Source organism: Oncorhynchus mykiss, chromosome 15, assembly GCF_013265735.2.
Source record: "Oncorhynchus mykiss isolate Arlee chromosome 15, USDA_OmykA_1.1, whole genome shotgun sequence".
NCBI lineage: Eukaryota > Metazoa > Chordata > Actinopteri > Salmoniformes > Salmonidae > Oncorhynchus > Oncorhynchus mykiss.
The window spans coordinates 40926877-40952570 of NC_048579.1; the positions used below are offsets into that span (position 1 = coordinate 40926877).

General features: G+C 42.6%; 1 protein-coding gene across 5 annotated transcripts in view; it reads right to left on the bottom strand.

Annotated features, from left to right (window-relative positions):
- The window catches only part of LOC110490062 (endothelin-converting enzyme 2), an 88396-nt gene that overhangs the window by 41740 nt on the left and 20962 nt on the right, over nucleotides 1-25694 (bottom strand). For all 5 annotated transcript variants that reach the window (XM_036944356.1, XM_021563190.2, XM_021563191.2 and 2 more), the window contains 3 exons: nucleotides 17223-17309; nucleotides 14725-14869; nucleotides 14240-14455 (listed from right to left, as the gene is read on the bottom strand). In XM_036944356.1, coding sequence (XP_036800251.1) covers nucleotides 14240-14455; nucleotides 14725-14869; nucleotides 17223-17309 — 448 coding nt within the window. The remainder of the gene's footprint in view (nucleotides 1-14239; nucleotides 14456-14724; nucleotides 14870-17222; nucleotides 17310-25694) is intronic.

Sequence of the window (25694 nt, forward strand, 5' to 3'; positions counted from 1 at the left end):
ACAGTGCGAGCGGCTCCCATCACCCACGACAGGCAAAATATTCACATATTCACACAGCGGCAGTCATGAAGAAGAGGTCAGTCAACGAGGTGAGGGGGCTCCTACACCGCTGTCTGGACACCTAGTTCGGCATTCTTTACCCAGCTGTACTGAAGATCATTACTCCCTTCTTAGACCCAACCAAGGCCAAAGAATACATTGTCGCACACCTACATCCACAGGAGGACAGGCAACATAATACTAACTAGCCATTGTGGGCACATACTGTCACCCTGCTCTAGACATGCTAACACGACCAAGGACCAACTAGTGAATTCATATCTTGATTAGAAACGTGCATCCACCCTGCTGCCCCCCCCCCAAAAAAATGTATCCAGTAACTTAACGTTATGAACAAGGATGGTATAGGGTGACATGTATATGTATACATGGACATGGACATGTATAGGGTGACATTCTCACAAGGACAATATAGTTTGAATAGCATTTTATTTACAATACATGGCACAATTAGCTTTTACCAACTAGCTGGCGCTGTACAGCAACGTTGCTAGGTGGCAGGGTAATAATTAGCCAAGTTGCTACCTAAGGGGGGACATACACTGCTCAAAAAATAAAGGGAACACTAAAATAACACATCCTAGATCTGAATTAATGAAATATTCTTATTAAATAATTTTTTCTTTACGTAGTGGAATGTGCTGACAACAAAATCACACAAAAATTATCAATGGAAATCAAATTTATCAACCCATGGAGGTCTGGATTTGGAGTCACACTCAAAATTAAAGTGGAAAACCACACTACAGGCTGATCCAACTTTGATGTAATGTCCTTAAAACAAGTCAAAATTAGGCTCAGTAGTGTGTGTGGCCTCGACGTGCCTGTATGACCTCCCTACAACGCCTGGGCATGCTCCTGGACAGTCTGTGGTACAACATGGCGTTGGTGGATGGAGCGAGACATGTCCCCCCAGATGTGCTTAATTGGATTCAGGTCTGGGGAACGGGCGGGCCAGTCCATAGCATCAATGCCTTCCTCTTGCAGGAACTACTGACACACTCCAGCCACATGAGGTCTAGCATTGTCTTGCATTAGGAGGAACCCAGGGCCAACCGCACCAGCATATGGTCTCACAAGGGGTCTGAGGAGCTCATCTCGGTACCTAATGGCAGTCAGGCTACCTCTGGCGAGCACATGGAGGGCTGTGCGGCCCCCCAAAGAAATGCCACCCCACACCATGACTGACCCACCGCCAAACCGGTCATGCTGGAGGATGTTGCAGGCAGCAGAACGTTCTCCACGGTGTCTCCAGACTCTGTTACGTCTGTCACATGTGCTCAGTGTGAACCTGCTTTCATCTGTGAAGAGCACAGGGCGCCAGTGGCGAATTTGCCAATCTTGGTGTTCTCTGGCAAATGCCAAACGTCCTGCACGGTGTTGGGCTGTAAGCACAACCCCCACCTGTGGACGTCGGGCCCTCATACCACCCTCATGGAGTCTGTTTCTGACCATTTGAGCAGACACATGGACATTTGTGGCCTGCTGGAGGTCATTTTGCAGGGCTCTGGCAGTGCTCCTCCTGCTCCTCCTTGCACAAAGGCGGAGGTAGCGGTCCTGCTGCTGGGTTGTTGCCCTCCTTCGGCCTCCTCCACGTCTCCTGATGTACTGGCCTGTCTCCTGGTAGCGCCTCCATGCTCTGGACACTACGCTGACATACACAGCAAACCTTCTTGCCACAGCTCGCATTGATGTGCCATCCTGGATGAGCTGCACTACCTGAGCCACTTGTGTGGGTTGTAGACTCCGTCTCATGCTACCACTAGAGTGTAAGCACTGCCATAATTCAAAAGTGACCAAAACATCACCCAGGAAGCATAGGAACTGAGAAGAGGTCTGTGGTCACCACCTGCAGAACCACTCCTTTATTGGGGGTGTCTTGCTAATTGCCTATAATTTCCACCTGTTATCTATTCCATTTGCACAACAGCATGTGACATTTATTGTCAATCAGTGTTGCTTCCTAAGTGGACAGTTTGATTTCACAGAAGTGTGATTGACTTGGAGTTACATTGTGTTGTTTAAGTGTTTCCTTTATTTTTTTGAGCCGTGTATATCACTAGGGGGGACAACATATACCACATGTTTTATATATTGTTTTACTATACTTTAAATATGCATAAGTTATCTTAGATAACTGAGGTGGTTCCCTCCAGAATCCCTTCCGTCGGTTTAAACTTTATTATGTTCGCCCTGGATAGAGCTCTACAGAGGTTCAGTTTAACATGGTAGCATTTTGCTCTAGTCTAGGAGAGGTAAATATAGCAGCCTTCCAACAGGGGGAAGGCCAGCATAGGGGTCCAAGCTTTTCTTCTGAGTATTTTGTTGTTCTTAGCAGTTTTTTATTTTCTTTATATTTTATTACTTTGACCTTTCAGCACACTGGCCATGTGATTGCACTAACATTCATTTCTGATTACTATATACTCTAGGCTCCACATGATTTATCAGCTGGAACGTGAAAGGAATTAACCAGGTGGTCAAGTGTAGCCGAGTGTTACGCTCATCTTAAGTCCTTAAGTTCAGACATTGTTTTTCTCCAAGAGACCCATTTCTGGTCTAGCGACCATGATAAACTAGAGAGGATGGGTAGACCAAATATTTCACTCCAACTTTGGTGCTAAGGCCAGAGGGGCAGCCATCCTTATCAGAAAATGCACCCAGTTTGTCTCCTCCAGAGTAATTTCAGATACTAATGGCAGATATATTAAGGTGATGAGGAAATTGTTTAGCACACAGGTTATTCTGGCTAACCTCTATGGTCCTAATTGGTATGAAACACAATTTCTCTCTGACCTCATTGCAACACTTCCTGACCTTAACTCATAATTTTATAGTGGGCGGAGATTTCAAATGTGTATTGCATCCAGGTCGAGACAGATCCAGACCGAAGCCCTAACAATATGATTTCAAAATCAGGCGCAATAATCAACTAATTTCTAGAATCATATAATTTTTGGGATCAATGCAGGAGGAGCAATCCCACTGCTAAACAGTACTCCTTTTTCTCTCCAGTACACCGCTCATACTCTAGGCTTGACTTTTCCCTGCTGGACCATAGAATTCTTCCTTTTGTAACTAATAGCCAATATCACAGCATCATTATCTCAGACCATAGCCCTGTTCAGCTAGATATTCGCTTTCCGGACAGAACTGTGTCCCAATGCGTGTGGCGACTTGACAAACTACTATCCTGTAGTGCCTTTAAAAAATACATATCAGCTCAACTGCACCCCTGACGTGTCTCACTCTACTGTGTGGGAGTCGTTAAAAGCATTTCTAAGGGGCTGAATTATTTCATACACAGCGTATGACAACAAACAGCACACCAAACACTTATCGGAGCCACACTACCATTCAAAAGTTTGGCGTCACTTCGAAATGTCCTTGTTTTTGAAAGAAAAGCACATTCTTTGTCCATCCAGTTTGCTCTGTTCTTTGAAGGGAGTAGTACACAGCGTTGTCCGAGATCTTCAATTTCTTGGCAATTTCTCGCATGGAATAGCTTTCATTTCTCAGTACAAGAATAGACTGACAAGTTTCGAAAGAAAGGGCTGTTTCTGTCCATTTTGATCCTTTAATCGAACCCACAAATGCTGATGCTCCAGATACTCAACTAGTCTAAAGAAGGCAAGTGTCACACCCTGACCTTAGTTTTCTATGTTTTATTTTGGTCAGGTCAGGGTGTGACGAGGGTGGGTATGCTTGTTTGTCCTGTCTAGGGTTTTTTGTATATCTAGGGGTTTTGTTAGTCTAGGTTTATTATATTATGGTGGCCTGAATTGGATCCCAATCAGAAACAGCTGTTTATCGTTGTCTCTGATTGGGGATCCTATTTAGGTTGCCATTTCCATTTTGGTTTTGTGGGTTATTGTCTGTGTAGTTGCATGTCAGCACTCGTTGTATTAGCTTCACGTTCGTTTTGTTAGTTTGTTTAGTGTTCTTCGTTAATTAAAAAATATGTATTCATATCACGCTGTGCCTTGGTCTCCACACTATGACAGCAAGTTTTATTGCTTCTTTAATCAAAACAAAGGTTTTCAGCTGTGCTAATATAATTGCAAAGGGGTTTTCTAATGATCAATTAGCCTTTTAAAATGATAAACTTGGATTAGCTAACACAGCGTGCCATTGGAACACAGGAGTGATGCTTTCTGATAATGGGCCTCTGTACGCCTATGTAGATATTCCATTAAAAATCAGTCGTTTCCAGGTACAACAGTCATTTACAACATTAACAATGTCGACACTGTATTTCTGATCAATTTGATATTATGTTAACGGACCAACATTTATTTTCTTTAAAAAACAAGGACATTTCTAAGTGGCCCCAAACTTTGGAACGGCAGTGTATCTCAACTCATTCTAGATATGCCTCTTCAACTACTGATACACCAATCGGAATTTGACAATCTTTCAAACAAACAGAGCAGCTTCTGTTTAAGTCGAGGCAAAATTTCTATGAACACGGCGAGAAAGCTTGCAAGTTGTTATCTCACCAGGTTCGACAATCTGCTGCGAGCAGCACCATACCTGAAATCTGTGTTGCAGCTGATTTAACTTCTACTAATCCCAAAGAAATCAACAATCAACTTAAGCAATTCTATTCTGCTCTTTACTCGTCAGAGGCTCTTCCTGACACATCTCCTATGCATGCATTTCTAGACAATGTGGACATCCCACATCTCAACTCAGCTGAACAAACCAACATGGATGCCTCAATAAGTGATGAAGCTAATCTGGCAATCCAGTCCATGCAGAGCGGTAAAGCTATTTTGGTTTTGCTTAAAAAAAAAGACAAGAATCCCTAGACTGTGGCTCACAACGCTGTATAAGCCTTCTGTGCTGCGATTATAAAATACTCACTTAATGTCCTCTTGCACCATTTAGATACAGTGATGCCTAATATAATTAGCTCTGACCAAACCGGATTTATCTCAGGTAGGCAATCTTTATACAATATGCGCCGGCTATTTAACATTCTTTATTCTGCACACTCAACTCTACAGCCAGAGGTTGTCATCGCTCTTGATGCTGAAAAGGCTTTCGACTGGGTTGAGTGGGAATATCCATTTACAGTACTAGAAAGATTTGGGTTTGGCCTCTCATTCCTTTCCTCAATTAAGATTTTATACTCGTCCCCAGTGGCTTCTGTTCGCATCAACAATGTTACCTACATCTACTTCCCTCTCCACAGGGGGGCCAGGCAGGGTTGCTGTTTATTCCCTTTCCTATTTGATATGGCTATTGAGCCTCTTGTTATCGCCCTGTGGGTGGAGGAGAGGATTAAGGGAATATTAAGGGGCAACATAACTCACATGGTGTCCCTTATACGTAGACAATCTTTTATACATCTCTAGCCCTGTGGAGTCTATACCCTCTCTCTTGGACATGGTACAAGGTTTTGGGACATTCTCTGGTCTCGATGCTACCTTCTCTCCTTGGTAGAGCAACATGCTCAATGCCTGTGTATTTGAGGGAGGATACAACAATGCAACAAATACATTGATCATCTTAGCAAGGTTTTACCCGTGCTTGCGGAGCTGGGGGGAAGTGGAACTAAAATGTAGCTGAGATGTACAGTAGTTGAAATAAACATCTGCATTTTGAAAGAGTATTTTTATCTTTATTTTATTAACAAAACCATAAAGATGTTGATGAACAAATACTGTACAGTATATGCTTATCCAACATTGTGAGGTTGCATGAGGTTTGGAATTAGAAATGTTACTTTAGAGCACTTGATACATTGCAAGTTGGGGGGATTTTTTTTGTTTTACACCTAGCCGAGCTATTAGACCATCCTTTTTTAAATAAATGGAGGTATGAAGAGTCTATTGTCCTGTTAATAGCCCATCATGGAAACCTTGTATGCAGAATTCACAGCCTGCTACCCTTGTGAAAAACAAAATGCCTCCAGCTGTCCATCCCTACTGTAAATAATAAAACAGCATCTATAGGTGGTACAAATATATGATTGAATTTGATTGTTTTTTTTAAACACATAACTTTCAATTTTATACTAACAGGTGGTTGTCATGGTGAATAATCCAATAATAATTGGTTTGACATGGCTCTCGGAACTCACTAAATGCAAATACTTGCAGATCAATAAAATGTCCCTGTAGATCTAATAAAAAATTTGAGGATTGGAGGATTCTAAATTAATATCTAAAGGGACTTTTATACAATTATAATGCAGGGTTAATAATGAATGAACATATTTTTGAACTGTTGATGCATTTTTCGTTAGGGCAAATCTGCCTGTGGTATTGAGTTAGAAATGTAAAACCTTACATGCAAAATGTAAGCCCCTAAGGGGCCTTTATATAAGTATAATGCAGGGTTAATAATAATAATAATTGTTGGATAACAGCTCGGCTTGAAGTCGTGCACAATTCATTCATTTAGGTAGAGATACATTAGCGCCTTGGGACCCAAAATCATCCCTCTAACTCCCCCTTGCGGTGGTCTGGAGCAGTGGTTCCCAAATGTTTTATAGTCCCGTACCCTTTCAAACATTCAACCTCCAGCTGCGTACCCCCTCTAGCACCAGGGCCAGCGCACTCTCAAATGTTGTTTTTTTGCCATCATTGTAAGCCTGCCACACCCACACTATACATTTATTAAATATAAGAATGAGTGTGAGTTTGTCACAACCTGGCTTGTGGGACGTGACAAAGAGCTTTTATAGGACCAGGGCACAAATAATAATCAATCATTTTTCTATTTATTTAAAATTGTGAATAAATCACCACGGGTTAATGAGAAGGGTGTGTTTGAAAGGATGCACATAACTCTGCAATGTTGGGTTGTATTGGAGAGATTCTCAGTCTTAAATCATTTTCCACACAGTCTGTGCCTGTATTTAGTTTTCATGCCAGTGAAAGTCGAGAATCCACTCTCACATACACTACCGTTCAAGTTTGGGGTCACTTAGAAATGTCCTTTTTTTATCCATTAAAATAACATCAAATGGATCAGAAATACAGTGTAGACATTGTTAATGTTGTAAATGACTATTGTAGCTGGAAATGGCAGATTATTTTTTCTTCTGGAATATCTAAATCAAATCAAATCAAATTTTATTTGTCACATACACATGGTTAGCAGATGTTAATGCGAGTGTAGCGAAATGCTTGTGCTTCTAGTTCCGACAATGCAGTAATAAGCAACAAGTAATCTAACTAACAGTTCCAAAACTACTGTCTTGTACACAGTGTAAGGGGATAAAGAATATGTACATAAGGATATATGAATGAGTGATGGTACAGAGCAGCATAGGCAAGATACAGTAGATGGTATCGAGTACAGTATATACATATGAGATGAGTATGTAAACAAAGTGGCATAGTTAAAGTGGCTAGTGATACATGTATTACATAAGGATACAGTCGATGATATAGAGTACAGTATATACGTATGCATATGAGATGAATAATGTAGGGTAAGTAACATTATATAAGGTAGCATTGTTTAAAGTGGCTAGTGATATATTTACATCATTTCCCATCAATTCCCATTATTAAAGTGGCTGGAGTTGAGTCAGTGTCAGTGTGTTGGTGTACATAGGTGTACAGTAACCATTACTCCTGTGTTCCAATGGCACGCTGTGTTAGCTAATCCAAGTTTATCATTTTAAAAGGCTAAATGATCATTAGAAAACCCCTTTGCAATTGTTAGCACAACTGATTTTTTTTTCTGATTTAAAGAAGCAACTTTCTTCTGAAACTCGTCAGTCTATTCTTGTTCTGAGAAATGAAGGCTATTCCATGCGAGAAATTGCCAAGAAATTGAAGATCTCGTACAACGCTGTGTACTACTCCCTTCACAGAACAGCGCAAACTGGTCCTAACCAGGATAGAAAGAGTGGGAGGCCCCGGTGCACAACTGAGCAAGAGGACAAGTACATTAGAGAGTCTAGCTTGATGCTGATGCTCCAGATGCTCAACCAGTCTAAAGAAAGATGGTTTCATTGCTTCTTTAAATCGGTTTCAGCTGTGCTAATATAATTGCAAAAGGGTTTTCTGACGATCAATTAGCCTTTTAAAATGATAAACTTGGATAAGCTAACACAACGTGCCATTGGAACACAGGATTGATGGTTACTGTACACCTATGTAGATATTCCAGAAGAAAAAAGAATCTGCCATTTCCAGCTACAATAGTCATTTACAGCATTAACAATGTCTACACTTTAATTCTGATCAATTTGATGTTATTTTAATTAACAAAAATGTATATTTTCTTTCAAAAACAAGAACATTTCTAAGTGACCCCAAACTTTTGAACGGTAGTGTAGGTACATGGTTGCAAAGGGCATCCGTGTCTTAACAGTGCCAAGGCAGGATACTCTGAGTGCAGTCTGATCCAGAAATCTGGCAGTGGCTTCTGATTAAATTAAGTTTTCACAGAACCGCTTGTTGCAATTTCAATGAGACTCTCCTGTTCACATATCGGTAAGTGGACTGGAGGAGGGGCATGAAAGGGATAACGAATCCAGTTGTTTGTGTCATCCGTTTCGGGAAAGTACCTGCGTAACAGCACACCCAACTCACTCAGGTGCTTTGCTATATCACATTTGACATTGTATGTAATCTTGAGTTCATTTGCACACAAAAAAATCATACAATGATGGAAAGACCTCTGTGTTGTCCTTCGTAATGCAGACAGAGGGGAGCTCCAACTTCTTAATCATAGCCTCAATTTTGTCCCGCACATTGAATATAGTTCCTAGATTCAGATCATTCAGGCGAGAAAAAACATCACCCAGATAGGCCAGTTGTGTGAGAAACTCGTCAGCATGCAAGCGGTCAGACAAGTGAAAAGGTACATTTACAATGCCTGGCACCGGAGGTAGCCAGGTATTCATCAGAACTGCACTGTGAGTGGCCTGCATTCCCAGGTCTGTGTCCCACTCTATTCCATTTATAGTACACAAGGGCCCTAGTAAAAAGCACTATAAAGGGAATAGGGTGCCATTTGGTATACATCCCTGTTCTGCCCACTTAGCAAGACAAGCTGAATCAGCTGGCCTAAAAAAACACAACGTACTGTAAATGCTGACTAGCCTGCTCCAGTGGCGTAGGCAAAAATTGCTGTGTGGCTGGGCATGAGTAAAAATGGCTGGACCAACATTTTCCAGTAAAAATACCCCAACATATTTAAGTGAAAATTAGTGCAATCACATTGCATCATTTAACACAACGCAGAATAAAATGCGACCAAGAAACACCACAAATTTCCCTTGGAAAACAAGCCCGTTATTAGGCCATTGCCAAGTAGGCAGCACAACTACACAAGTTACAACCGCTTACAACCCCGCTGACAAAACTGGATGGCTTCCGTTTTGTAAGCTCAGACCCAACTTTGCTGTTTTGTGATTATTTTGTTGTTTATTTTTACTCTTTTTTTCACAAAATGTATCTGCTATTATCTCTTACAACCAACAACAAATCTTGACCATCAGATCGGCAGTTACTTACCCCAAATCCGGCTTCTACTTAGACTCATCTGCCCTGGGCTCTTTCTGTAATTCCAACCCAATTCTCGGGCTACCCAAGAGGAAATGCCGGTGTTACAGAGGCAAGAGAGGGGGCATATCCTGGTGAGATTAAGGCAAAGGGAAAACCGGCCACCTCTTCCCTCCATTCTACTGGCTAAGTCACATGACAATAAGATGGATGACCTCCGATCGTGGATTTGCTTGCAAGGGGTCTCTTGGAACTGCAATATTCTTTGCTTTTCGGAAACATGTCTCTCAGACAAGATACGGCTATGGATTCTCCATTCACCGGGTGGACAGGACAGTGGAGTTGTGGAAATTGAAGGGGGGAGGGGTTTGCCTCTTCTTCAACTCCAACTGGTGTACTAATTCCAGCACGGTGGAAGTGTCGACTCACTGTTCACCCTTCTTGGAATACCTGGTGGTCAAATGCCGACCCTTCTACCCCCGAGGGAGTTTTCAGCTGTTATCGTGACTGCTGTATACATTCTACCTCAGGACAATAAAAATAACAAGCTGACGCTTAATGAACTGTAAATGGCTATAAACAAGCAGGAAACCCTACATCCAGAGGCTGCCTTTCTGGTTGCCAGTGATTTTAATTTGGCGTCCCTAAGACACGTGATACCCAACTTCCATCAACACGTCTCCAATGCCACTAGGGGCGATAAAGTCCTAGACAACTGCTACTCTACCCACAAGCAAGCATACAAGGCCCCCCCTCATCCGCCATTCGGCAAATCAGATCATGACTCCGTCATGACTCCGTATGACTTGCTTCCTGTTTACAAGCAGAAGCTGGAACAGGAAGTACCCACAATTCGCTCCGTTGAGAAATGGTCACCAGAATCAGAGGGTATGCTACAGGACTGCTTTGCTAGCGTTGATTGGAATGTGTTCCAAGACTCTGCCGATAACGTCGACGAGCTAACCACCTCCGTCACCAGCTTCATTAGCAAATGCAGAGCAGGACTACCGCACACAGAGCTATCATAGACATTCCTGTCTTCGTCGTAGCATCAGGGTTAACTACAAGAAGGCCCGCTATGACCTCCACAGAGTCACCAAATGAGCAAAAGGACAATATAGGAATAAAGTGGAATTATATTACACAGGCTCCGACGCCCAACGCATGTGGCAGGGGCTAGAGTCCATTACTGATTACAAAGGAAGACCCAACCATGATCTGCCCAACGATGTCTCTCTACCAGACAAACTCAATGCACGCTTTGACAACATTGAGCCGGATGAGAGGGCTGTCACCGACTCAGAGGACTGGGTGATCTCGCTCTCCGAGGCCGATGTGAGAAGGGTCTTTAAATCAGGTCAACACCCGCAAGGTCGTGGGCCCCGAAAGTAGTCCAGGGTGCACTCTCAGAGCATGAGCAGATCAGCTGGCAGGCATATTCACGGTTTTCAACCTCTCCTTGTCCCAGTCTGTAATACCCACATGTTTTAAAATGACCACAATCATCCCTGTTCCTAAGAACTCTAAGGGTTCATGCCACAATAATTACCGCCCTGTAGCACTCACTTCTGTCATCTGAAGTTCTTTGAGTGGCTGGTAATCATAAACATTAACTCCACCATCCCAACCACCCTAGACCAACTCCAATTTGCATACCGCCCCAATAGATCCATAGATGACGCAATCTCAATTGCTCTCCACACTGCCCTCACCCACCTAGATAGGCATTCCTCTTATGCGAGAATGCTGTTCATTGACTACAGCTTAGTGTTCAACACCATTATCCCCTCCAAGTTTAGGACTCTGAACACTTCCCTCTGCAACTGGATCCTGGACTACCTGACGGGTCAACCCCAGGTGGTGAGGGTAGGCAACATCCCCTCCACCATGCTGACCCTTAACACAAGGGCTCCACAGGGGTGTGTTCTTAGTTCCCTCCTGTACTCCCTGTTTACGACTGTGTTGACATGCACGATTCCAACATCATCATCAAGTTTGCTGACGACACGACGGTGGTAGGCCTGATCACCGGCAATGGTGAGTCAGCCTACAGGGAGGTCTGTGACCTAGCAGTGTGGTGCCAGAGCAACAACTTCTCCCTCAACATCAGCAAGACCAAGGAGCTGATCGTGGACTACAGGAAACGGGGGGCGAGCACATCCCCATCCACATCAATGGGGTGGCAGTGGAGCAGGTAGACAGCTTCAAGTTCCTCTATGTCCAAATCACTAAAGACTTAAAATGATCCAAACACACACGCACAGTCGTGAAGAAGGCTCGACAGGGCCTCTCCCACTCAGGAGGTTGAAAAAGTTTGTCATGGTCCCTCAAATCCTGAAAAGGTTCTACAGCTGTACCACAGAGCATATTGACTGGCTGCATCACTGCTTGGTATGGCAATAGCACCGCCCTCGATCGCATGGCGCTATGCTACAGAGAGTTGTGCGGACAGCCTAGTACATCACTGAGGCCGAGTTCCCTGCCATCCAGGACCTCTATATCAGGCGGTGTGAAAAGAAGGCCCAGAAAATTGTCAAAGACCCCAACCACCCAAGCCATACACTATTTTCTGTGCTGCCACACGGCAAGAAGTACCGGTCAGTGATGACCTGTCATTCAGGGCCTGTTTTGGGCCCCATCTGTTTAGCTAAATATAAATAAATCAATAAAATTGGTTTTGTTTGTTTCTTTGTTGTCTGTCTTGTATGTTATTTTGGTATTGTGTCTCACATTAGTTTGCAAACAATGTAAAAAAAAATAGAGTTATTAAAGTTAATACAATACAAACATGGTCTCTTTTTTGCTTTCTTGAGTAAGGAAGCTCCAAAATGCAGGTGTTTCAGCCTAGCTCAGTGCTTTCTGTGGTGGTGGGGCAGGCAGCGGAAAATACTGAGCAGGGGGGTTGGTAATGTTTTCTAGTTGCACCGTGATTGGATCAGTGTTCTGTCATTACGTAACGGCAACATCTATGGGGAAAGCTTGAAAATTCAAGCCCCTTTGGTGCTGCCATGGTTACATTAGAAGTGCCCATCCAGGAAAGCTCAAGGTCATTGGCAACGTGAAATCACGTTATACCTACCATAGCTTTGATTGGACTGATCATGTCAACATCATACTCTCTAAACCTTAGCTAGCAAGCTAGACAAGCAGTCGTCATCATGAATCATGTCGACAATTTACTGGCAAATCCTGTTCAATCCTTGTCATATGAAGAGAAATTCTAGATAAAATGTATCGGTGCTCATTGGCCATTAACATTACACAAGGAAATCACAAATTCAACAATGAGTGTATTGGAAGGAATCGGTGGCTAACTAAGCTTGCAAAGCAATCACAAGCCTGCTTCAGTGGAGTGGGTGTGTGGTCCACGTCTGGGTTTAAGGGTCTCTTTCTTTTCAAGCTTAAAAGGCTAAACATTAACATATAACACCATGGGCCAGAAAAGGTTGAATATATCAGCATGACTTCTGCCGTGTTCAAAACAACTGGAAACTCTGAACTGGGAAATCTCAGACTTCAGTGAGTTCAAGACAACTGGAAAAATTTGCTCCGACTGGGAAAATACATTTTGAACGGTCATCCAACTCGGAATTCCAAGTCGAGAACTCAGACCTCTTTCTAGAGCTGCAACCTGAAGATCACTAACATCATGATTCTATATTAGTTTTTTCCCCCCTCAGAGTTCCCAGTTGTCTTGAAAGCACCATAAATCCAGAGAATTCTGGGTAGCCATTTGATTAGATGTTCAGGAGTCTTATGGCTTGGGGGTAGAAGCTGTTTAGAAGCCTCTTGGACCTAGACTTACGGTACCAAGCTCTGGTACCGCTTGCCCTGCGGTAGTAGAGAGAACAGTCTACGAATAGGGTGGCTGGATTCTTTGACATTTTTTAGGGCCTTCCTGACACCGCCTTGTATAGAGGTCCTGGATGGCAGGAAGCTTCGGCCGTACACACTACCCTCTGTAGTGCCTTGTGGTCGGAGGCCGAGCAGTTGCCATTCCAGGCAGTGATGCAACCAGCCAGGATGCTCTTGATGGTGCAGCTGTAGAACCTTTTGAGGATCTGAGGACCCATGCCAAATATTTTCAGTTTCCTGAGGGGGAATAGGTTTGGTCGTGCCCTCTTCACGACTGTCTTGGTGTGCTTGGACCATGTTAGTTTGTTGGTGATGTGGACACCAAGGAACTTGAAGCTCTCAACCTGCTCCACTGCAGCCCGTCGATGAGAATGGGGGCATGAGAATGGGAGTTTTCACTTGTCAAACATAAACAAACATGGCTGCCATAATAAAGAACATATCTGCTGTTAGCTTACCTCTTTTCGAAACAATATTATATTTCCTTGTGCTCACCAGAGATGTGGTACATTATAAACAAGTCTAGCTGTTAGGTCGCTAACTTACATTTTGTTTTTCGTCAGCACAACCTGCTATTTTGACTGATTTATGAAATGAGTTTGGCTGTGGATGTTTTCTGTGTGATGTTTAGACGATGAAGTTCGCATTTATCTTTTACATTACAACACCTTCATTTCCCCATCAATACAAAACATTGTTTCGATGCTTTTCAGACAACAATCCTGTTCAGACACGTTTAGACACTCAACTGTCACCAAATTGTATCACTAATCAGTAGATTACTTCCAAATTTTTATATGGTAATACGGTATGTTTGTGCATGTGTGTGCATGTGTTTGGTTCCAACTCACCCAGCAGGTGTTTAAGGACAGCCTGGTTCTGGTCCCAGATGCTGTTAAAGGTGCTCCAGCGAGAGCGTCCATCAGGGAGGGGGTTCTTGCGGACCCAGCCCCCGCAGGCATACTGGTAGAAGTCTTGGCAGGGGTCGGCGCTGCGGTCCAGGGCCTCTACGATCTTACTGGCCACCGTAATACAGGCCTCGGTCAGACACAGGCTCCGCGCTGGGTCTGGTGTCAAGGTAGAAAAACAGAATTCTGTAATGCTTTATAAAGCCTGCATTGTCACAAGACTTTTGTCACAAGCATGTATGGCCCCATAATGTCTTAATAATCATTCATCACGATACTGCTAAACACCAGCCAGTTGAAATGTTGATACACAGAGAGACCATAACATATTATAAGCCGTATTATAAAAGACGTAACACGTGTGTGTGCTCATGTGTGAATGTGTATTTGCATGCATGCGTGAGTGCGTGTAACCAAAAGCCTCTCACCTTTGTTGTAGCGTATGCCCAGTGTGACGGCACATCCGAACAGGGCGAGGAGAGAGGCAAGCAGCACGCCAGCCAGCACCACCTCCATCTGCGTCCTCCTGCCCAGGGGACTGAGGAGCTGGATGCCGCCCTTCCGGAAGCCAACCTGTGGAAATACATGAGTCAGAGACAGAAGAGAGGATGGGATGGGATGACATCACATCACAAGTACCACAGACATAGTCAAGAGGGCCTCCATTCATACAGAACTGTGGTGGAGTTCTAACACTCCCTGCACATGATTCCTGTGTTCACCCTTCCTACAGTTTTTTCCCACCTGCCTGAATATATAAAAAAATATATATACACATTTTAAGCCTCCATTCCTCTTTCCGAGTGACTTTCTAATGAATTAAATACCGCTATGAGGTTAATCTCGGAAGCGAGAACCCAATTTCGCATGATCAAATCAAATTTATTTATATAGCCCTTCGTACATCAGCTGATATCTCAAAGTGCTGTACAGAAACCCAGCCTAAAACCCCAAACAGCAAGCAATGCAGGTGTAGAAGCACCTGACTGATCACTGGCCAGCTCTCGATTTGGCATTCACTCTGTCACGAGGCACTACTATGAAGTATCAATTTAGTGTAGTTTAAAAAAAATGTAAACAATGACATTGTTTTGCACTCAGTAAGAGAGGATGTGGGGGTTGAACCCCGGTCTCGGGTGGGGATTAAAAATAAATATGAAATTACTAACACTAACTTTGCTGATAGCTACTTTATTGAGGAACAATTAACTTACTATAACTGAGCTATGTAGTTGTCCCACCTATGTCACACCCTGATCGGTTTCACCTGTCTTTGTGCTTGTCTCCAACCCCCCAGGTGTCGCCCATCTTCCCCATTATCCCCTTTGCATTTATATCTGTGTTCTCTGTTGCTAGTTCGTCTTGTCAGGTCTTACCAGCGTGTTTCCCATTTTCTCAAGTTTATGTTTCCTAGTTTCCCCGGTTCTGACAATTCTGCCTGCCCTGACCCCGAGCCTGCCTGCCGTTCTGTACCTTACTGACTCTGCCCTGGATTATGGACCTCTGCCTGCCCTTGACCTGTCTTTTGCCTTCCCCCTGTTTGGGTCAATAACCATCTGTGATTCTAGCTGTCTGCATCTGGGTCTTATCGTGAGTTCTGATAACCTAGCCGTCTTAAGAAGAATGCACTAACTGTAAGCTGCTCTGGATAAGAGTGTCTGCTAAATTACTAAAATGTCAATTTAAAATGGGGTAGCATACAGTATGTGATTCAGAGACTGACATTAGAGTCTGAAAGACACCTCCTAATCGCATAAGCCAGGAGTATTTTTTTGGTTGCACGAGCATTATGATCACTTGCCTGAAAATGTAAATGAGCTATTTACACCCAGAAGTGCCATATACACTAAGTATACCAAACATTAAGACCACATTCCTAATATTGGGTTCCACAATCCATGTCTCAACTGTCTGAAGGCTAAAAAAAAAGCATTCTTTAACCTGTCTCCTCCCCTTTATCTACACTGATTGAAGAGGATTTGACAAGTGACATAAATAAGGGATTATAGCTTTCACCTTGATTCACCTGGTCAGTCTATGTCATGGAAAGAGCAGGTGTTCTTAATGTTTTGGAATTATTTGTATTTTGGTTGTTATCAGTAAAACAATTCTCAGAGCAGACTCAACTTTCCCAACTGCCATAAATGCTATGAATTGTTTCACTTAAACAATGAGGAGGAACCAGAAATTTCAGTTTAAGGCTATTGGAATTCTTTGCCGTTTGGTTTTAACTTGTTTTATTACCTGCCCAATGGGGCAACCACAGAGCAGGCTCAACTTGATCAACTGCAAGTTCAATTGCTACGGGCAATAAGGCAACCCTCAATGGCAATCCCTGTTACTAGCCAGGTGCTACAGGCTCTGCACAATGGACTACAGGCTCTGCACACATTACATGTCTAAAGGTAATGTGCTACTACTGTTCATCTGTAGTAATAATCCACTGAACCTTCTACACACTTTTCCTCAGACAATAATGTCCTCTAAAATCAGTACTGTACATCTATGTGTCACTGGGCTCTGTCATCTATGATGACACTTAGTTCTGACTGTTTACAATGACATTTCAGGGACCAAATTCAAGAGAAAGCAAGAGACAGACATGACAAATCCATTGTTCACAAATCCATTGTTCTTCCTTTTTTATGGTTTCCCACATAACATCATACTTTGATTAAGTATTTTCTGTTTCTCATTGTTGGGCTAATAGAACAGGAGTTTAAGCCCAGATTCTGTGTAATAAGGCTCCGGGGTGAAGTTTCCCCTAGGTACCTTAGCCATTAGTGGGGAAAATGAAAAACTGACCCATGATCGGCGTACAAGTCGAATTCACCCTAGTCCTATAATAAACACACTGACATTGTGTGGCCTCTCCATTTTCATTGACCTCTGACCCCCACACATCAACCAATGAGCTCAGACTGACCTCCACACTGTCCGGAGACATGCCGCCATCAGCTGGGTTTTCTGCCGCCTCCTCCTCCTCAAATGTTGCGCGCTTGTAGCTGGACATCTGCATGGGGAAGAAAGGAAGAAAAGAGTTTGCATCAATAATAATAGAAGATGAATACAAAAATAAGAGAAAGAGAGTAAGCAGTACAGAGAAGTTACAGGACATCACATCAGTACCGACTTGGAATGAAGGAATGTATTAGAGAAAACAACCAGGCCACACATGAGAGAGAGGGAGAAGAATGGAAAAAGGAGAGAGATCCCCCTGAGCAGCAGACTAAATACAGGAGCGTCAGGGGATGGATCCAAATCCTTGTGTTTAATTAACCTTCTCAGGTTATAACATACCACACGCACAAGCACGACACACACAGTGTTTATTTAACAATGGATAACTACAGTAATGTTTGAGTTACACAGGCAAATCTAAATAACTTCCTCATGCATGGTTAGGTTCATTTCTTGGTGACAGGGGGCAGTATTTTCACAGATCATCTTCAATTTTTTTGATTATTTACGATAAAAAATACCTAAAGTTGTATTACAAAAGTAGTTTGAAATGTTTTGGCAAAGTTTACAGGTAACTTTTGAGATATTTTGTATTCACGTTGCGCAAGTTGGAACCGCTGTTTTGCTGGATCAAATGTGCCAAATAAATGGACATTTTGGATATATATCGAAGTAATTAATCGAACAAAAAGGACCATTTGTGATGTTTATGGGACATATTGGAGTGCCAACAAAAGAAGCTCGTCAAAGGTATTATTTCTGTGTTTTGCGTCGCGCCAGCAGGGTTGAAATATGCTTTCTCTTTGTTTACGGAGGTGCTACCCTCAGATAATAGCCTCAGATAATAGCAATAGTTTGCTTTCGCCTGAAAAGCCTTTGTGAATCCAGCCAACATGTCAGATTTCAAAACAAGTGTAGCTGTAATTTGGATTCTTACATGTGTGATTTCATGAAAGTCTGATTTTTATAGTAATTTATTTGAATTTGGCGCTCTGCATTTTCACCGGCTTTTGGCCAGGTGGGACGCTAGCGTCCCACATAACCCAGAGGTTAAAAGCAACTAAATTTAAGACAACATAATAATTCAAAGCAGAAGTGTTAGAAATGAAACAAATTCATTGGACCAGCGCCGGAGCGAAAATGACGGAGTGAATGGTAGCCATACAGAAAGTTTGCCATCAAAGTAGAAAAGAAAACACAACCGTAGTGTATTTCAGCTAACTACTCAAACACATAGCATAACTGTTTTACTGCCATTCTATTTATTTAAATGTGTTGAATGGTCTAATGCACTGGTCTAATGAATGTGTTTGTTTTCGAATGCTCAGCATGGAATTATTACGTTGCGTTAACCTTCATTATTTTAAACCTAGATCCATGGGAAAGAGAATCAGTTCTTCAACCTTCCCTCAACTACATTAACGGTCTTCTGTGAATACAAACTTCGTTGCATAGAAACACCAGCGCGCTCCTCACCAAAGCCCTTAACATACCACATACCTCTGCCAGTTAAAAGCACTCTCCTCATCACAGATAACTCCATAACAGTCTCTGTATGACACTAATTCTAAGAATGCCCTCATGCTAGACTGGCTTGTGTGGAAGACGAGCTCGGGGATGACATTCCAAACAATGAACTTCCCAACTCATCTAAACAACATTCTCTCTAAAGGTAAATGTTAGGTTCCATCTGTGACCTGTTCCAACTTCCAACCCTTTTAGATCCTACAGTGGGGAGGGTCGTAATGGGCCGTTGTCTGCATGAGAACATTACTCATCAACAAGCCTCAGAAAGAGCACACTGACATAAGCACAACGTGTCCCTTCAGAAGGCAGTTTGGAAACACTTCCCTGTAAGAACCATTCCAGCTGGCAGAATTTGGAACGTGATGTCTTCATGACAACATTTTCTGGTTGAAAAGAAACCATATAAACAACGTGGGAAAATCTCTTGAGACACACGCTTGCACACTAACAGACCCACACACACACACTTGCACGCAAAGTACTCTCTGTATGACCTTTCTAATAGGCTACTCTCAAAATCTTCCTTTCATCCGCCCACATCACACCCATTGACCATGTTCCTCTCTCCTTTACACCCCCCCCCACAGTACTCGTTTCCTCCTATCCAATCCAAAGCCATCACCACAAAATAGACTAGCTTCCTAGGAATCATGTGAGCTCTATTCATGGCATTTCTATCTACAATATTCAGTACGCTGCGTTCTCCTGATCACGACCCAGCTAGGAAAAGGATGTATGCCTGGTAAACCTTGGTCTCTTCCAACAGCCACTTCCTCTATGAGTCCATAAACAAAACCCCATACTATAGATACTGAGCACACGTCATGTCCCTAGCTAGTGGGTATATTGTTATCACATCTTAAAACTGTGACTTGGTATAAGACCCAGGCTACGTACCAAATTACACCCTTTTATCTATTTAGTGTACTACTTTGACCAGAGCCCATAGGGGTTTGACTGATTATGATTTTTCAACGCCGATACCGATATCGATTATTGGAGGACCAAAAAAAGCAGATACCGATTAAAATCGGCTGATTTTTATTTATATATTTATAATAATGACAATTACAAAAATACTGAATGAACACTTAATTAACTTAATATAATACATAAATAAAATCTATTTAGTCTCAAATAAATATTGAAACATGTTCAATTTGGTTTAAATAATGCAAAAACACTGTGTTGGAGCTGAAAGTAAAAGTGCAAAGCGCTGTGCTCCAACCATTGCGAAGAGCTGCTGGCAAACACAGGAAAGTGCGGTTTGAATGAATGCTTACGAGCCTGCTGCTGCCAACCACCATGCAGTCAGACTGCTCTATCAAATATCAAATCATAGACTTAATTATAATATAATAAAACACACAGAAATACGAGCCTTAGGTCATTAACTTGGTCAAATCCGGAAACTACAATTTCGAAAACAAAATGTTTATTATTTCAGTGAAATACGGAACCGTTCCGTATTTTATCGAACGGGTGACATCCATAAGTCTAAAAATTGCTGTTACATTGCACAACCTTCAATGTTATGTCATCATTATGTAAAATTCTGGCAAATTAATTACGATCTTTGTTAGGAAGAAATGGTCTTCACACAGTTCACACTTGTAACGAGCCAAGCAGCCCAAACTGCTGCATATTCCCTGACTCTGCTTGCACAGAATTCAAGAGAAGTGGCACAATTTCCCTAGTTAATATTGCCTGCTAACATTAATTTATTTTAGCTAAATATGCAGGTTTAAAAAAAAATACTATACTTGTGTATATTTTAAGAAAGGCATTGATTTTAAGAAAGGGATTGATGTTTATGGTTAAGTACATTGGTGCGACGACAGTGCTTTTTTCACGAATGCGTGTGTTAAATCATCACCCGTTTGGCGAAGTAGGCTGTGATTCGATGATAAATTAACAGGCACCGCATTGATTATTTGCAACGCAGGACAAGCTAGTTAAACTAGTAATATCACACAACCATGTGTAGTTAACTAGTGATTATGTTAAGATTACATTTATCTTATAAAAAACAATCAATGCTAGCTAGCAACTTAACTTGGCTCCTTGCTGCACTCACATAACAGGTGGTCAGCCTGCCACACAGTTTCCTCGTGGAGTGCAATGTAATTGGCCAAAATCAGCGTCCAAAAATGCTGATTACCGACTGTTATGAAAACTTGAAAATCGGCCCTAATTAAATTGGCCATGCCGATTAATCGGTCAACCTCTAGTCTGGTCAAAACACTATGTAAGATATACAGTAGGGTACCATTTTGGAAGTAACCACAAACAAAGAAATGCAGTAAATACCCACAGCCATTTGTAGTGAAAAGTGATCCTGTTTTGTGATTATTATTACCACCATTATCATTTATTTCTGGATCCCCAGAACTCTGTATGAGAAGTAAACAGTTTCTAAACATTTCCCGAACTCTGTATGGCCAGGGAGGACAAGCAGTCTTTTCACAGAGGCTATAATATGAATCATGAATGTGGAGCAGCCAATTGCATAGGCTGTTGCGGGAACAGCTGGAGGGTTCAGGTGGGGTCATAGGAACGGGGATGACGCTGAACATGTGTGGTTGCTTTACTGGAAATTAGAACGCAACGGTGCCAGTAGGACAGCACCAGAGAAACAATCCCCAGAACTCTGTATGAGAAGTAAACAGTTTCTAAACATTTCCCGAACTCTGTATGCAGAGTAACTACATAATAGACCAGCATCCTGTCCAGGGGGAGATAATTGTATATCAAGCTACCTCACGCTGCAGAAACAGGAGATAGCCAGGCAGGATCCTTATTAGTCGAATGTACAGTATATACAGAAGAAATGTTGTAAAAGAAAAATTGTAAAAGTCTATTGTTATTATATTTCGTTATTCCAGTAAAATTTTGATGACAATTTCCCTGAGATAAATGTTGTATATAATGCGCTATGTGCAATTCTGGCTCGGACAAGGCTTACTTATTAACGTTTTAATCTAGTGTATGAGGAGTAACCAGTACATAGAACCGAAACTCAGTGAAGTGAAGTTAGGCTGAACAACACAGAGAGGCCTGCACTGAAATTGGAGTCAGTGGAAGCTGCTGAGGGGAGAACTGCTCATAATAATGTCTGGAATGGAGTGAATGTCCGTCCTCCCCTCAGCAGCCTCCATTGGTTAGAGTATGTGCAACAAATTACTATGGTAGAGGTTAGAGTTACGTTTAGGAGTTGCAATGTTCACACACACACACACACAGATTCAGTACCAGTCAAAATTTGACACCTACTCATTCAAGGGTTTATCTTAATTTCTACATTGTAGAATAGTAGTGAAGACATACCTATGAAATAACACATAGGGAATCATGTAGTAACCAAAAAAAGTTAAACAAATCAAAATATACTTTAGATTCTTCAATGTGGCCACCCTTTGACTTGATGACAGCTTTGCCCACTCTTGGCATTCTCTCAACCAACTACACCTGGAATGATTTTCCACCAGTCTTGAAAAGAGTTCCCACATATGCTGAACACTGCTTTTCCTTCACTCTGTGGTCCAACTCAAACCATCTCAATTGGGATGAGGTCGGTTGATTGTGGAGGCCAGGTCATCTGATGCAGCACTCCATCACACTCCTTCTTGGTCAAATAGCTCTTACACGGCCTGGAAGTGTGTTTTGGGTCATTGTCTTGTTGAAAAACAATTGATAATCCCACTAAGCGCAAACCAGATAGATGGCATATCGCTACAGAATGCTGTGGTAGCCTTGCTGTTTAAGTGTACTTTGAATTCTAAATAAATCATTGACAGTGTCACCAGCAAAGCACCCCCACACCATCACACCTCCTCCTCCATGCGTCACGGTGGGAACCACACATGCAGAGATAATGCGTTGGAACCAAAAATCTCGAATTGGGATTCATCAGACCAAAAGGACAGATTTCTACTGGTCTAATGTCCATTGCTCGTGTTTCTTGACCCAAGCAAGTCTCTTCTTATTATTGGTGTTCTTTAGTAGTGGTTTCTTTGCAGCAATTCGACCATGAAGGCCTGATTCACTCAGTCTCCTCTGAACAGTTGATGTTGAGATTTGTCTGTTACTTGAACTCTGTGAAGCATTTATTTGGGCTGCAATTTCTGAGGGCTGGTAACTTATCCTCTGAAGCAGAGGTAACTCTGGGTCTTCCTTTCCTGTGGCGGTCGTCATGAGAGCCAGTTTCATCACAGCGTTTCATGGTTTTTGCGACCGCACTTGAAGAAACTTTCAAAGTTCTCGAAATGTTCAGGATCGACTGAACTTCATGTCTTAAAGTAATGGACTGTCGTTTCTCTTTGGTCTTTTACCAAATAGGGCTATCGTCTGTATACCACCCCTACCTTGTCACAACACAACAGATTGTCTCAAACATATTAAGAAGGAAAGAAAACCCCTCAGGGGTGCGTGCTCTGTCCCCTCCTGTACTCCCTGCTCACTCATGACTGCACGGCCAGGCACGACTCCAACACCATCATTAAGTTTGCCGATGACACAACAGTGGTAGAACCTGATCACTGACAACGATGAGACAGCCTATAGGGAGGAGTTCAATGACCTGACCATGTGGTGCCAGAACAACAACCTATCCCTCAACGTGATCAAGACAAAGGAGATGATTGTGGACTACAGGAAAAGGAGGTCTGAGCACGCCGCCATTCTCATCGACGGGCTGTAGTGGCACAGGTTGAGAGCTTCAAGTTCCTTGGCGTCCACATCATCAACAAACTAAAATGGTCCAAGCACACCAAGGCAGTCGTGAAGAGGGCACGGCAAAACCTATTCACCCTCAGGAGACTCAAAAGATTTGGCATGGGTCCTCAGAAGGTTCTACAGCTGCACCAACGAGAGCATCCTGGTTGGGTTGCATCACTGCCTGGTAAGGCAACTGCTCGGCCTTCAACGGCAAGGTAGGTGACACGTCCTGACCTGCCTGTATTTTCTATGGTAGAGTAGGTCAGGGTGTGACTAGGGGTTTTAGTCTAGTTAATAATTTCTATGTGGGGTTCTAGGTTTAATTTTCTATGTTGGGGTTTGTGTATGATTCCCAATTAGAGGCAGCTGGTAATCGTTGTCTCTAATTGGGGATCATACTTAAGTTGCATTTTCCACCTGTGGCTTCTGGGATATTGTTTGTTTAGTTGCCTGTTAGCACTGCATTGTCGTCACGGTTTGTTTATTCGTTATTGTTTTGTTTTTTCTAAGTTTCACTTTCTAATAAATAATGTGGAACTCTACGTACGCTGCGCCTTGGTCCGTTTATGCAAACGATCGTGACAGTAGGGCGAACGGCCCAATACATCACTGGGGCCAAGCTTGCTGCCATCCAGGACCGCTATACCAGGTGGTGTCAGAGGAAGGCCCTAAAAATTGTCTCCAGCCACCCTAGTCATAGACTGTTCTCTCTGCTACCGCACAGCAAGTGGTACCGGAGTGCCAAGTCTAGGTCCAAGAGGCTTCTATAAACAGTTTCTACCCCCAATCCATAAGACTCCAGAACATCTAATCAAATGGCTACCCAGACTATCTGCATTTGCCCCCCCCCCCCCCCCCTATGCTGCTGCTACTCTGTTATCTCTATGCATAGTCACTTTAATAACTCTACCTACATGTACATATTACTTCAATTACCTCGACTAACCAGTGCCCCCGCACATTGACTCTGTACTTGTACCCCCTGTATATAGCCTCGCTATTATTATTTTACTGCTGCTCTTTAATTATTTGTTACTTTTTTTTGTATTTTTCTTAAAACTGCATTGTTGGTTAAGGGCTTGTAAGTAAGCACTTCACTGTAAGGTTCTATGTGGGATTCTAGGTTTAATGTTGTATTCGGCGCATGTGACAAATAAAATGTGATTTGATTTGAGAATGCAATTTTTTTTACTTTTAACAAGTCGCTCCTGTTAATTGAAATGCATTCCAGGTGACTACCTCATGAATCTGTTAGAGAGAAGATCAGGAGTGTGCAAAGCTGTAATCAAGGCAAAGGGTGGCTACTTTGAAGAATCTAAAAATATTTTGATTTGTTTAACACTTTTTTTGGTTATTACATGATTCCGTATGTGTTATTTAATAGTTTTGACATCTTCACTATTATTTTACAATGTAGAAAATAGTCTAAATAAATAAAAACCCTGCAATGAGTAGGTGTCTCCAAACTTGTACTGTACACACACACAGAAGCAGGCCTACTTCTTGGGGCTAAATCCACGGGGTGTTCTTCCACCTATACCTAAACGGGATCCAGAGAGTATAAGATTCCATATTTGTGTGTATATCTGCACGTGTGTGTGTGTGTGTCTGTGTACATAAATGGGTAAGAGTGAATCTGCATGCGAGCTTGCCTGTGTGTGTGTGTGTGTGTGTGTGTGTGTGTGTGTGTGTGTGTGTGTGTGTGTGTGTGTGTGTGTGTGAGAGAGAAGAGAGAGAGAGGGAGTACCCGTGCTGAGGGAGGCGAAGGGAAGGGAGAGGTTTTCCCGAGCTGCAGGAGTGGTGCGGGACTTTCACTGTGCGGAATGTGATTGTTTGAAGTGGTTTCCTGAGGAGTGTTTTTGAAGGAAAGCGACATTGGTGGAGTTCACCCTGGCACAGTTCAGCCTTCTGCCCCCAAGAGCTGGAAATACAGTCAACCCACCATCTCACCACTGTATCGCCACAGAGGTCACCACAGTCCCCCACACACATATGCAGGAACGCATACATGCACATACACACATATAGAGATGATACACATTCTGTTGTATAAACACATATACAGTTGTCATGTTATACATACTCTCACAGAAACAAAACCTTCTTTGACTGGGTGAGATGAATACTCGCTGACTAGAATACTAAGCAAGAGAAAATGACTGAGGGACTGCGTGAGAGAGAGATAAGGAGGACT